The sequence below is a fragment of the Pan troglodytes genome, chromosome 1 (genome assembly GCF_028858775.2).
Source record: "Pan troglodytes isolate AG18354 chromosome 1, NHGRI_mPanTro3-v2.0_pri, whole genome shotgun sequence".
Lineage (NCBI taxonomy): Eukaryota > Metazoa > Chordata > Mammalia > Primates > Hominidae > Pan > Pan troglodytes.
The window spans coordinates 79,226,061-79,241,336 of NC_072398.2; the positions used below are offsets into that span (position 1 = coordinate 79,226,061).

General features: G+C 40.8%; 1 protein-coding gene across 24 annotated transcripts in view; it reads left to right on the top strand.

Annotated features, from left to right (window-relative positions):
* Nucleotides 1-15,276, top strand: part of SCYL3 (SCY1 like pseudokinase 3) — an 80,274-nt gene that overhangs the window by 8,443 nt on the left and 56,555 nt on the right. For 13 of the 24 annotated variants that reach the window (XM_009437955.5, XM_063795518.1, XM_063795521.1 and 10 more), the window contains exons 3-5: nt 10,042-10,227; nt 12,742-12,855; nt 15,082-15,138. In XM_009437955.5, coding sequence (XP_009436230.1) covers nt 10,042-10,227; nt 12,742-12,855; nt 15,082-15,138 — 357 coding nt within the window. Of the gene's footprint in view, nt 1-5,495; nt 5,681-10,041; nt 10,228-12,741; nt 12,856-15,081; nt 15,139-15,276 lie in introns of all 24 variants that reach the window. The other 11 variants (XM_063795513.1, XM_063795477.1, XM_063795481.1 and 8 more) reach the window with 3 other exon arrangements.

A 15,276-nucleotide genomic window follows, 5' to 3' on the forward strand; every position in this document is an offset into this window, starting at 1 on the left:
CTGCCATTCTAAAGTAATTATCTGCCAAAATCTCTAGTCTGAGCTCCAGATCTATATTTTTACTTACCTATTGAACATTTCCACCTAAAAGTTTTATCAGTACCTCAAATGCAAGCTCTACAGAATGGAATTTTTATTCCTTTCTCTTTCTGCATTTTATTGTTAGTTTATGATCTAACCTTCAGATAGTGGACATTTACAAAAAAAAAAAAAAGCATCTGCATTTTGTCTTAGATTTACATCTTCAGAGAAAAAGGAATAATATTTTTCCCTGAAGATCTTTGTTCTCTAGTTTAGGCATCTTGGTTATTTTGTTTACTTAACATATTTAACAGCATGAAATTATGGCTTTGTCTCATCTAAAAGCCTGCAGGTGGATTTGGGCTGTAATGCTGAGTCAGTTAACTTTGCATAGTTCTCAAAGTGAAATAGTGAATCAGAGGCAGAACAACAATAAAAAGTTAAGCCTCTGAGGCTTGAATGAATTCTCTGGATAGCTGAATCATAACTGATTCCTGATAAACAGGAATCATTTATATTTGGGGATAGAATCTCATACTTAAGATCCCTGTTTAGGTGTAGAAAAATATCATCATTGATAAATTATATAATACTATTCATATTTAACAATAAAGGTCCTTACTCAGAACCCTCTTTCAGAGACCATCACCTAGGACAGTAAATGGGATATAATAGGTATTCAATAACTTTGGGGAAAGTGCTTTCAAGACACTCATTCAAAAATAGTCATCTTTCTCTACTAGGGCAAGAGCCATTTATTTGCTCAACTGATGTTCATTGAAAAATATCCTAGTTACCCTTAGCAAGTATGTCTTGTTGCTGTTCTTTAGAGCAGCAGAGGCTTGAATCAAAAAATGTCCTATTTGATTCTGAACTGCTAGCCTTTCCTGTGAATCTGTGTGCATAATTTATGCTTAATATTGAATGTACCAAAGGAGAGTGACAAAAAAGGTTCTTGCTAAGTTAAGTGCCTTGTTCAGAAACATGTAATGAGTCATTTCTTCCTCTCCTTCTTTATTAAACAAACAAGTACTCACTTTGGATCAAGAAAATTTCTAGGCATTGTAGAGTAAAACAATAAGCAGAAGAGAACATGAAAGATTTGGTTTGAAAATTATTTGAAATTTATTTGAAAATTACTTGAAATGATTCTTAAATGAAAATATGAGGGAGGCTACATAGTTTTATACAGAAACCATAGCTCAAAACACACTTGTAGGCCAGGCATGGTGGCTCATGCCTGTAAGCCCAGCACTTTGGGAGGCCGAGGTAGGTGGATCACCTGAGGTCAGGAGTTTGAGACCAGCCTGGCCAACATGGTGAAACCCCATCTCTACTAAAAACACAAAAATTAGCCAGGCATGGTGGTGGGCGCCTGTAATCCCAGCTATTCGAGAGGCTGAGGTAGACGAATCATTTGAACCCGGGAGGCGAAGGTTGCAGTGAGCTGAGAACACACCATTGCACTCCAGCCTGGGTAACAAGAGCGACACTCTGTCTCAAAAACAAAACAAAACGAAACAAAAAAACACTTGTAAAAAATTATTCCCAGTTAACTGCACTCATTTAACCAACCTGCTAACACAATTTTTGGTTTATCTGGATCTTTGCTGTATTTATTAGTTTGTAATTGCTAGTTAAATAAATTTTTTTCAATATTTTCTTAATTATTTTTTATTAAATTAACTCGAGGGTAACAACTTTCTTCCTAAGAATAAATAAATAAACCCTATTGGAGCTATTCCCAGAGTTGGCAAAATTTGAGATTATTATAAGAAAATAAAAGAAATTGGAGGCTGGGCACAGTGGCTCACACCTGTAATCCCAGCACTTTGGGAAGCCGAGGTGGGCGGATCACAAGGTCAGGAGTTCAAGACCAGCCTGGCCAACATAGTGAAACCCCATCTCTACTAAAAATACAAAAACAATTAGCTGGGTGTGGTAGCGGGCGCCTGTAGTCCCAGCTACTTGGGAGGCTGAGGCAGGAGAATCGCTTGAACCTGGGAGGCGGAGGTTGCAGTGAGCCAAGATTGTGCCACTGCAATGCAGCCTGGGTGACATAGCAAGACTCTGTCTCCAAAAAAAAAAATGTAATTGGAGAAACCAACCCACTGAGAAGATTTTCCTATGACCCTGCCTGGAAGTAGTTTAATAAAGTTTGAGGCATCTGATACAAAAATTGTACCAATGCAGGGTATGGATTCTTATGCTAGCCCATAGTCCTCCAAGAAGGTGTTTGGAACGTTCAGTATTCACTGCTTATTTATGAAAATGCCACCTGGTAATATATTGAGGGTTATCTTCCAAATAAAATATTTCATCACTCTCCTCCCAATCTGATTGCTTTACAGGGCTTCCTCAGTGATTGTATAGGGTAGACCCTAGAGCTTTAATATCATGAAATTTCTTTCAGAAATTCATGGTTTGTAAGGAAAACCACCATTGCAGCAGTTTCTTTTTGCTGTAAATAAATGATAAAATTATTCAATGTTGGGGGAATTTTGGACTGTGGATCTCCTGTTACTCATGTTAAAACTTGCAAAATATGCTGCATGGGTGGGGATTGGAAAGTCAGGATCTGATAGAGCTGTTACAGGACTATCTAGAGAAGATACTCCACAGATTTAACCTCCCTTGTTCAGACACAAAATTGTTTTATACTTGTCATTTCATCTGTGTCTACTGTCTGCTTAGAAAGTAGGACAAAGAAAACAGGTCAGGAAGCAGGAATATTCCATTGTAGGGGTTTCTAAAAGTTGGGGTATCCATACCCAGTGAGTTGTTTAAACATTTTATTTATTTAGACAGGGTCTTGCTCTGTTGCCAAGGCTGGAGTGCTGTGACGTGATCATGGCTCATTACAGCCTCGACCTCCCCAGCTCAAGCGATCCTCCGACCTCAGTCTCCTGAGTAGCTGGGACCACAGGTGGGCGCCACCGTGCCCAGCTAATTTTTGTAGTTTTTTGTAGAGATGGGGTTTCGCCTTGTTGACCAAGCCAGTCTTGAACCCCTGGGCCCAAGTGATCCACCCACCTCAGCCTCCCAAAGTGCTCGGATTACAGGAGAAAGCCACGGCGCCCAGCATAAACATTTTCAAGGGGAGTAAATAATAATTAAAAAGGTAAAATGTAAGAAAACAGAATAAACAAAATTAAAATATTTTGCAAATGTGTTTTACATTCATTGATGATCTGTGGCAGAGGTGAGCAGACTTACACCTAGATTAGCTAAGAATGGTTTTTACAGTTTTTTTTTTTTTTTTTTGAGACAGAATCTTGCACTCTCACCCAGGCTGGAGTGCAGTGGTGCGATCTCGGCTCACTGCAAGCTCCGCCTCCCGGGTTCACGCCATTTTCCTGCTTCAGCCTCCAAGTAGCTGGGACTACAGGCACCCGCCACCTCGCCTGGCTAATTTTTTTTGTATTTTTAATAGAGACGGGGTTTCACCGTGTTAGCCAGGCTGGTCTCGATCTTCTGACCTTGTGATCCGCCCGCCTCGGCCCCCCAAAGTGCTGGGATTACAGACATGAGCCACCGCACCTGGCCGGTTTTTACATTTTTAAAGGGCTGTTTAAAAAAAAAACAGAGAAGAGGCCACAGATACCCTACGGCCTTTAAAGCCAAGATACTTATTATCTGGCCCTTACAGAAACTGTTTGCCAACCTCTGGTCTATGATGTGCCTGCATTAGGGTAAGTGTAAGGTACTAATCCATTCAAAATTGTTTGATGGCCCAGCATATAGTCTTATTTTTGTGATTATTTCATGTTCACTTGAAAAGAATATGTGTTCTGCAGTTCAGTGTAGTGTTAATGTTATTAGATCAACATAGTTGACATTATTCATGTTTTCTGTGTTTTTCTTGTTATTATTTTGTGGGGAGAGGCTAGTTTTATTGAGAGAAGGGTGTTCAAGTCTCCGGCTGTGATTGTAGAATTGTCCATTTTTCGCTTTAATTTTGCCAATTTTTGCTTCATGTATATTTTCAGACTCAGCTATTATACAAATACACATACATAATTATGTCTTTTTAATAAATTATTTTTCTTTAAGAAATAATCTGTTTTTATCTCTGGCTGTACCCTTTGTCTTGAAGTGTATCTTGTCTGATAGGAATATAGCCACTCCTGCTTTCTTAATGCTTACTATTTTTGTAGTGTATCCTTCTCTATCCGTTTACTTTCAGTCCATCTATGTCTTTATTTTTAAAGTCTCTTTAATAGGCAACATATAGATGGGTATTGCTGATTTAATCTACTCTTATTTCCAGTGTTTAGATCATTAACATTTAATGTAATTATTAATGTAGTTGGATCTTATTGTTTGCTTTCTATTTGTCCCCTTACGCTCTTTTTTCTTCTGTTCCTCCTCCTTTTGGATTAATTGAATATTTTTTAGTGTTCCATTTTAATATATCTTGATTTTTTGGCTATATTTCTTTATATATTTTTTAATGGATGCACTAGGGATTTAATATATGTTAACTAGTCTTTAATAGTCTACTTGTTTTGCAAACTATCCACCTGACAAGGGATTAATAACCATAATATAAAAGGAGCTCAAACAACTCAATAACAAAAAACACAAAATAATCCAGTTTTAAAAGGGGCAAAACATCTGAATAGACATTTCTCAAAAGGCACACAAATGGACAACAGGTATATAAAATAGTAGCAGTAATCATTAGAGAACTGCACAACAAAACCACGATAAGGTATCCTCTTGGCCAGGTGTGGTGGCTTACGCCTGTAATCCCAGCACTTTGGAAGGCTGAGGAGGGCGGATCACAAGGTCAGGAGTTTGAGACCAGCCTGGCCAACATGGTGAGACCCCATCTCTACTAAAAAAAATACAAAAATTAGCCTGGCATGGTGGTGTGCACCTGTAATCCCAGCTACTCGGGAGGCTGAGGCAGGAGAATTGCTTGAACCTGGGAGACAGAGGTTGCAGTGAGCTGAGATCGTGCCACTACACTCCAGCCTGGGTGACAGAGCAAGACTCCGTCAAAAAAAAAAAAAAAAAGATATGCTCTCATCCCAGTTGAAATGGTTTTTATCAAAAAGATAGGCAGTAATGGATGCTGGTGATGATGTGGAGAAAGGGGAACCCTCATATACTGTTGGTGGGAATGTAAATTAGTATAGCCACTACAGAAAACTGGAGGTTCCTCAAAAAACTAAAAGCAGAACTACCCAGTGATTCAGCAGTTCTACTACTGGGTGTGTATCCAAAATAAAGGGAATCAATATAAAAAAGAGATATTTGCACTCTTACATTTATTGCAGTATTATTCACAATAGCCAAAATGTGAAATCAACCTAAGTGTCCATCAGTGGATGAATGGATAAGGAAAATGTTGTGTATATATACGATGGAATACTGTTTAGCCATAAAAAGAATGAAATACCATCATTTGCAATAACATGTTAGGACCTAGAGGACATTATGTTAAGTCAGGTGTCCCCAACCCCTAGGCTGCAGGCTGGTACTGGTTCGTGGCCTCTAGGAACAGGATTGCACAGCAGGAGGCTGTGGGCAGTGGGCACGCGAGCATTACCATCTGAGTTCTGTCTCCTGTCAGATCAGCAGCAGTATTGTGTCCGGAATTGGTGGGTTCTTGGTCTCACTGACTTCAAGAATGAAGCCGCGGACCCTCGTGGTGAGTGTTACAGTTCTTAAAGGCGGCGTGTCTGGAGTTTGTTCCTTCTGATGTTCAGATGTGTTCGGAGTTTCTTCCTTCTGGTGGGGTTCGTGGTCTCGCTGGCTCAGGAGTGAAGCCGTGGACCTTCGCGGTGAGTGTTACAGCTCATAAAGGCAGTGTGGACCCAAAGAGTGAGCAGCAACAAGATTTATTGCAAAGAGCGAAAGGACAAAGCTTCCACAATGTGGAAGGGGACCTGAGCGGGTTGCCACTGCTGGCTGGGCAGCCTGCTTTTATTCTCTTATCCGGCCCCACCCACATCCTGCTCATTGGTAGAGCCCAGTGGTCTGTTTTGACAGGGCGCTGATTGGTGCGTTTACAATCCCTGAGCTAGACACAAAGGTTCTCCACCTCCCCACCAGATTAGCTAGATACAGAGTGTGGACACAAAGGTTCTCCAAGTCCCCACGAGAGTAGCTAGATACAGAGTGTGGATTGGTGCATTCACAAACCTTGAGCTAGACACAGGGCGCTGATTGGTGTGTTTACAAACCTTGAGCTAGATACAGAGTGCCGACTGGTGTATTTACAATCCCTGAGCTAGACATAAGGGTTCCCCACGTCCCCACCAGACTCAGGAGCCCAGCTGGCTTCACCCAGTGGATCCCGCCCTGGGGCTGCAGGTGGAGCTGCCTGCCAGTCCCGTGCCATGTGCCCGCACTCCTCAGCCCTTGGGTGGTCGATGGGACTGGGCTCCGTGGAGCAGGGGGCGGCGCTGGTCAGGGAGGCTGGGGTCGCACAGGAGCCCAGGGAGGGGTGGGAGGCTCAGGCATGGCATGCTGCAGGTCCTGAGCCCTGACCCACGGGAAGGCAGCTAAGGCCAGGCGAGAAAATGAGTGCAGCACCGGTGGGCCGGCACTGCTGGGGGACCCAGTACACCCTCTGCAGCCGCTGGCCCAGGTGCTAAGCACCTCATTGCCCCGGGCGTCAGGGCCTGCCGGCTGCTCCAAGTGGGGGGCCCGCCAAGCCCACGCCCACCCAGAACTCCAGCTGGCCCACAAGCTGCGTGGGCAGCCCCGGTTCCCGCTTGCACCTCTCCCTCCACACCTCCCTGCAAGCTGAGGGAACTGGCTCCAGCCTTGGCCAGCCCAGAAAGGGGCTCCCACAGTGCTGTGGTGGGCTGAAGGGCTCCTCAAGTGCCGCCAAAGTGGGAACCCAGGTAGAGGAGGCGCCGAGAGCGAGCGAGGGCTGTGAGGACTGCCAGCACGCTGTCACCTCTCAGTATTAGATTCTCATAGGAGCAGGAACCCTATTGTGAACTGTGTATGCAAGAGATCTAGGTTGTGCACTTATGGCAATCTAACTAATGCCAGATGATTTGAGGTAGAACAGTCTCATCCCGAAATAATCCCCCCACCCCTGGTCCATGAAAAAATTGTGTTCATGAAACTGGTCCCTGGTATCAAAAAGGTTGGGGACCGCTGTGTTAAGTGATGTAAATGAGGCACAGAAAGACACACACTGCAAGATCTCACTCATGTGGAATCTAAAAAAGTTGATCTCATACCAGTTGAGAGTAGACTGGTGGTTACCAGAGGCCAGGAAGGGTAGGAGATTGTAGGGGATGAAGAGAGGTTGATTAATGGGTACAAATACACAGTTAGAAGATACAAGATAGAAGATATAAGATCTAGTGTTTGATAGGTCAGTAGGATGACTAGTTTACAGTAATCGTTTGTATATTTTTATATAACTAGAAGAGAATAATTCTAATGTTTCTAGCTTAAAGAAAAGACAAATGTTTAAGGTTATGGATATCCCAATTACATTGATCTTTGCAAATTTTATGAAAGTATTAAAATCACAGGTACTCCCCCAAAATATGCATATTATCAATTTTTTTAATTTAAGAAAATTAAAAATAAATAGGGCAAAAAATAGTCTACTGTGGTTAATATTGTACTATGTCACATAAAACGTAGAAGCCTTGTAATGTAGGTATCTTCAGCCTCCTATCTCTACCATTCTTTGTTACATATTAATTGTACATTCATTCACACACATTGAAAACCTCACCAGGAAGTATTACAATATCTGCTTTAAATAGTGATTAAATAACTGAAGAGGTAAAAATGTGGCCTTCACCTGGGCACGGTGGCTCACGCCTGTAATCCCGACACTTGGGGAGGCTGAGGTGGGCGGATTGCCCGAGGTCAGGAATTCGAGAGCAGCCTGGCCAACATGGTGAAACCCTGTCCCTACTAAAAATACAAAAATTACCTGGGCATGGTGGTGCAAGCCTGTAGTCCCAGCTACTCGGGAGGCTGAGGCAGGAGAATCACTTGAACCCGGGAGGCGGAGGTTGCAGTCAGCTGAGATTGCGCCACTGCACTCCAACCTAGGCGATAGAGTGAGACCCCGTCTCAAAAAAAAAAAAAAAGTGGCCTTCATATTTATTGTAATATTTACCGTTTGTGATGCTGTTCCGTCATTCCTGAAGATCCAAGTTTCCCTTTGGTATCATTTTTTCTTCCATTTGAAGAACTTCCATGAGCATTTTTTATATAGCAGGTCTTCTGGCAAGAAATTTTCTGGTTTTTTTTTGTCACCAAAAGTGCTTTTCTTTTGCCTTTTCCTCTGAAGGTTACTTTTGCTTAGATACAGTATTCCAAGCTGACAGTTTTTTCTTTCAGCATTTTAAACATGTTTCATTGTTTCTTGCCCTCCACCTTTCCTGATGAGAAGTCTGCAGTTGTTTAAATCATCATTCTCCTCCATGTAATGTGTTTTCTTTAGCTGCTTCTAAGATTTTTTTATCTTTGATATTTAGCAGTTTGATGGTAATATGTTTAAGTGTGCTTTTTTAAAAATTTATCTTGTTTTATATTCACTGAAATTCTTCAAGTCTGTAAAATTTACATTTGGCTAAATACTTTAAGTATTTTTATCCATTTAAAAATTTTCATCCATTGTATTTTTTATGCCCCGATTTTTTTCTTTTCTCTTTTTGGGACTTCAGTTATATTTATTTGACCTTCTGTTATTGTCACAGGTGTCTGAGGCTCTGGTCTCTTTTTTTTCTTTCTTAATTTTTCTTTATGAGATGGGGATTTCACTGTGTTGCCCAGGCTAGTCTTGAACTCCTGGGCTGAAGTGATCCTCCTGCATTGGCCTCCCAAAGTGCTGGGATTACAGTTGTGAGCCACCAAACCTGGCCCCTCTGATCATTTTTTAAAACATTTTTTATTCTTCAGATTGGTTAATATTTTCAAGTTTACTGACTCTGTATTCTGTCATATTCATTCTGTTGATGAGTCTATACATTAATTTTTGATTTTCAATCTTTTATTTTTCTTTTGGAAATTTAAATTTTTCTATTTATTTTATAACTTTTCCTTTATCTCTAGGAGGATGATTATAATAGCTGCTTTAAATTCTTTCTGGTACTTCTAATATCTGAGGCCCCTTGGAGTGGTGTTTGTTGGTTGTCTTTTCCATTGAGAATGTGTTACATTTTTGTGGTTCTTTGTATGTTGAGTAGTTTGGAGTTGCATCCTGGACATTTTGAATACGATGTCACATAATTCTTTGCTCTGTTATAATCCTTTGGAAAATGCTGATGTTTTTTATTTAGCAGGCAGCTAATTTAGGTTCAGGCCTCATGTTTTTGAACTAGTTCCTCTTACTCTTCCTGTGAATGGTCTTTGCAACCTGTCTCTCAAAACTTTGCTCTGCTGGTTTGGGTCTATCCAGTGGATGCTTGCTTCTGAGAATTTGTGGGTATGTGAAAAATCAGGGCATCTCTCCAGCTCTCTCCTCTCTGGGATACCCTCCTCATACTCACCTTCCTTGGTTCTTTTCTATCATTCTTTCAGCCAGAAAGATGGTAAAGTTTTTACTGGACTTTTAGCACCTTTGTTACACTGCTTTGCAACTGGGGCCTGTCACCATGCATAGCTGTGAGAAGGGGAAAATTTCCCCAAACCAAGAAACTTACCCCATGGGTGTCGCTTCTTCAGGTTTGACTCCCCTCCATAATCTGTTTGCATTTGCTTACTTGTCAGGATTTCAGTTGTTTCTGGTACTTTGTTCAGTTTATAGCAGTAATCGTTGAGAGATCTGGGCTCTTATGAGGCTTACACTACAATAATGGAACTGGAAATTTCTGTAGAGCCATTTAAATGTTAGTAAATTGAATGATGTCAGAACAAGTAATAGATCTTTGCCTTATGTGAAATTTAGTGGGTAGGGAGGAAGGTAGGGAGCTCAAAAGAGCCTTAACTGCAAGTATACATTTTCTGATTTCCCCCATAATGTATATGAAACTATAATCTGGTTTGGGGTCATTAACTTCAACTCTTCGGTTTGTATTTTTAAAGCATTTGAAGACACTTCGTCACCCTTGCTTGCTAAGATTTTTATCTTGTACTGTGGAAGTGGATGGCATTCATCTTGTCACTGAGCGAGTACAGCCCCTGGAAGTGGCTTTGGAAACATTGTCTTCTGCAGAGGTCTGTGCTGGGATCTATGACATATTACTGGCTCTTATCTTCCTTCATGACAGAGTAAGTAACCTGTATAGTCTGCATCACAGACTTTGATGTAGATGGGGGTGGGGGGGTGATGTGTGTGGTAATACTTATAAATTATGGTGTGTACAGAAATTGTAAGTTAAGTGTTATTATTAGAAAACTTCCTGAGGAAAAATAGCATGTTGGAAGGCACAAGAGGTGCTATAGATAGAGGTTTTATAGAATGGACAACTAGTTCTGTGTCCCTGGACAGTTACTTATAGAATTTTATTTTAGTTTACTATAGTCTGTCTCTAGTTTTGGATAATTCTTTGCCTAAAAATAGCTACAGCTGGCATGAGTTACTAAAACAAAGAAAAGGTGTAATGTCAGTGCTGCCATAGACTAAAGTTCCTATTTGTTTTCAGGAGTTGTGTCCCATTTTAGATTTTGAAGAAAGAAATGACCATTTCTTAGGAAGAGGCAGAATACATACATATCCTTTCCTTTCCCATTTGAGTAGTTGGGGCCAATTGAGAGACAGCCTCTTAACATTCTGTGGTGTAACCAGTGTGCTTGGCTCTCTGATGATATTTGCTATTACTAGAAGATGGTTCCTAGGTTTACTTCTGGTCTGTTTCTTGACAGTATTACTGTTTTCTTAATGGTATTTGCATTCTGAAGCATTAAGGTCTTTGGCAGTCCACCAAGATTAAAAAATACTAGTCACAGGTTAGAAACACTTGGACTTGACTCATCTTTATGTATGTTTTTAAATTTTTTTCAATTAATTGGAGACAGATTCTCCAAATATCATGTTGGATTTATAGTCTCTTAAAAGTTCATTTACAAGTTCGCATGATAACGAGAATTATTAGTGGTTCAGTGGGGAGAAATATCTTCTTTGTTGACAAAAGTGCATACACATGGTTAAAAAGTTTGTACAGTATGTGGGTGAGGTGTCCCTCTCCCATCCTTGAATCCAGTGCCCTAATTCCTCTCTTCAGAGGCAATGGTGGTAACTCGTGTATTATTCCAGAGATGTTCTTTGTGCATATAAAACAAATATCTAGTGTGTATACTTCTTCTCTTTCATTTTTTTCTCAAATGGAGATATACTATACACACTATTCTAAACCTTCCTTTAAAAAATATTTATCTTTTGGAGTATTCTCTATAAAAATATTTACACATTTGATGTATTGGGTAGAATATTTAAAGTGCTCTTTTGGCCAGGCGCAGTGGCTCACACCTGTAATCCCAGCACTTTGGGAGGCCGAGGCAAGAGGATTGCTTGAGCCCAGGAGTTTGAGACCAGCCTGGGCAACATGGCAAGACCCTATCTCTACAAAAACATTAAAAAAAATGAGCCAGGCATGGTGGCACATGCCTGTAGTCCCCCTACACCAGAGACTGAGGTGGGAGGATTGCTTGAGCCCAGGAGGTCAAGGCTGCAGTGAGCTGTGATCACACCACTGTACTCCAGCTGGGGCAACAGAGACCCTGTAATAAATACATACATTACATACATGCATAATAACTTTAAACATACTTTTTTATCACTGAAATGATTTTTGGTTTGGGGAAAAAAACTTAAATACCTGAATCCTGTTCTTATTTTCTCCCTTTCTTTTACTTATTTGACTGTACTATTTTTACAGTTTTAAAGTGGGCTCTTTTGTGGTCTGTGGGATATTTCTTTTTTTTTTTTGAGACAAGGTCTCACTCTGTCGCCTAGGCTGGAGTGCAGTGGTGCGATCTCGGCTCACTGCATGCTCCACCTCCCGGGTTCATGCCATTCTCCTGTCTCAGCCTCCCGAGTAGCTGGGACTACAGGCGCCCGCCACCATGCCCGGCTAATATTTTGTATTTTTCATGGAGACGCGGTTTCACCGTGTTAGCCAGGATGGTCTCGATCTCCTGACCTCATGATCTGCCTGCCTCGACCTCCCAAAGTGCTGGGATTACAGGCGTGAGCCACTGCACCTGGCCAGTCTGTGGGATATTTCTGGTGGTCCTTATCATTCCATTTTCCTCTTCTTCAGGCAGAATTTTTTTAATGCCTACTAACAAGATTTCAGATGAAGTAGATCTGGGTTCGTGACAGAATGTGGGTGAGAAAGAATTTAGAGAAGAAAATAAATAAAATAACCTATGTGAGCAAAGATATATTTTATCTTTAAAGGCATTGGAAGCAAATAATATAGATTATACAGACTTGTAAATGTATGTTTAAGAACATGTATATCCCCTGACTCCCATAGAAATCGGGAGATGACTGTGTGCACTGGCTTTAATGTGTTTATTAACCTGCCACATGAGGCAGGGGGAGATAACAGAAGCCCTTCCATTCCATTTTTATTTTTATCTAACTTCATTCAATTTGTTGTTTCTTATAGTTCCATTTATTATGCCACAAGTGGGAAGGCTTGTCATAATTTTTTTGGTGATTAGTATTTAGTTTTTTAAAATAAAGATTGTGAGAGATGGAGAAAAACATTTTTTGAAGTAAATTTCTATTTCAGATCCTGGAGTGGCACTCTTCCTTCTGTTCTTTTTTTTTTCCAGGGACACCTAACACACAATAATGTCTGTTTATCATCTGTGTTTGTGAGTGAAGATGGACACTGGAAGCTAGGAGGAATGGAAACTGTTTGTAAAGTTTCTCAGGCCACACCAGAGGTAAGCCAGGGGACAGCCCCCCTTCCTTACTTGGTTTTTAATAGCGTCTTGGTCTGTGGTTCTTGCCTAGGCACTTTCCTTCAGTGTTAGCTTGGTCTTAGATTTGGAGACTTGAATTTTTTGTCAGTGCCCTCATTTATAGAATTATAGCATTTTGTTCCTCAGAGGCAGTGGGGGTCATGTATCCTTTCTCCTTATTTTATAAATGGGGAAACCTGAGACTGAGAGAGGTAAAATGTTTTGTTCAGATATTTGAGTTAAATGCCCCTCCTCTCTGCCCCATAGTACCTTGTACTTACTTGGATCATACCACTTGATAGTGAAATTACCTTTATGTATCTGTCTTGTATTCCATTGGTTGGGCTCTTAAGGGTGTGAGTCTCTTATCTTTATACCTCTACCTGGAATAGTGCCTGGCACATACTAGGTATTCAGAAAATGTTCTTTGAACAATTGTCCGAGTTGCCCAATTTCATACATGGTATCTTAGTAGCGGGATTTAGGACCTGTGCATCTTAACTCCTAGTGGACTGTGTTGTTGCTGATGTAGTATTCCTTATACTTTTGTCTGAGAGTTCTGCATGTTTCCCTCCCAGGTTGATGAACCTTTCTGTTTTCTGTTTTGTGTGTTCTTTTCACATTTTGCCTGTTGCTGCTGCATTCACTCTTTCTTAAAGAAAAAATAAAAACCATTTCCATCTTAATATCCCTACGGAAATGGGGCTCACTGTTGACTTACTGTTTCAGCTTAATTTCCCCTATTCTTTTTTGTGCTGCTTCCACACTTAACTTGGGCCATGTCTAACGTGCACCTTCATGGGTTCTTGCTTAGTTCAGATGTTCTACCACAAAGACATCTTTCTGGTTATTCTGTCCATATTGATCTCTTTCTTCCCTGAATTTACCTTTTGTGTACTTTGTATATAGCATGTAATCCTTTCTGTGCTGTTTATTCCAAATTCTTTGCCATGGGATATAAGGCCCTTCACAATCTTTCTGCAGCCTACCTTCTCAGCCTCATTTACCATTTAGGTTTTTTTGGGGAGTGCTGGGAAACGGAATTTCCCTCTGTCACCCAGGCTGGAGTGCAGTGGTGCGATCTCGGCTTACTGCAACCTCTGCCTCCCTGGTTCAAGTGATCTTCCCACCTCAGCCTCCTGAGTAGCTGGGACCACAGGTGCACACCACCACACCTGTTTAATTTTTTATATTTTTGGTAGAGATGGGATTTTGCTATGTTGCCAAGGCTGGTCTCAAATTCCTGACCTCAGGTTATCTGCCCACCTTAGCCTCCCAAAGTGCTGGGATTACAGATATGAGCCACCGAGCCTGGCCTCACTCAAGAGTTCTTGAGCTATAGTCTGGTTACATCTTGTTCCATGCAGTTCAGCTGTGTTCCCACATATGCCTTCTTCCTTCACACTCTTCTTCTTTGTAGGCCATTCTGTTGCTGGAATGCATTTCTTCCCATTGGCTTCTGGAAAATGTAAACTCATCTAAGATCTGGCTTCAATCTCCTTTCTGTGACTCCTTCCCCTAGGCATTCCCCTGCCCAACAAAATTAGTCACCCCAGTGCTTCCAGGGCACTTAGCACATTTATAGAGATTCTTAGTTTACATTCTAGGTTATGAGCACCTGATTGGGGGCAGAAACTTTATTGCATTCATCTTGTATTCCTAGTGCCCTAAATGATGTTCGGGACATATAGGCTCTTCAAAAATAGTCTTCGAAACTAGCAAATTAATATGCTTATTCTGTGGATGTTGGTTTTGTCTCCGTAACTAAGGTTCTCAACTTTCTAATCTCGTGTGGTAGTAAGACTTAAGATTCATTTGATTTAGTGAGATTAATGACAGATTTGTTCTGTGCTAGAAAAGCCTTCTTATTGTTAATATCTAAGCAGGAAAAGAAAGAAGTGTTCTAATTTCCATATAAGGAAATGAGATGCACAGATGCCTCTGAACAGCAGAGCGTGTCTGTTAAACCAGATGAAGGGGAGAGGAAAAGGAACTACCATTTATTACTGTGCCTTGTGCTGTGCCAGGTACTTTATTTGCATTTTTAAAATTAGAAGCATTTTAAATTTGTGCATCTAATATGCGGCATTGATTTGAAGGTTTAATTGGTGCTGTTTGCATTGCTCATTGCTTATGTAACCTGATGTAAGAGATTAGTTCACCAAACATATGTATGAATCATTTTCTTTAATTTATTTCTCTGTCTAGTTTCTGAGGAGTATTCAGTCAATAAGAGACCCAGCATCTATCCCTCCTGAAGAGATGGTAAGATGATATACTTCACATATAATGAAGGCGCCTTTGTGTAATTGAGTATGAAATTTTAAAAAACTTTCCTCTGCTTATTCCTTTCTTTACTGAGTTATAGATGCCTCATAATTCCTCTGGCCTTAAAGCTTTCTA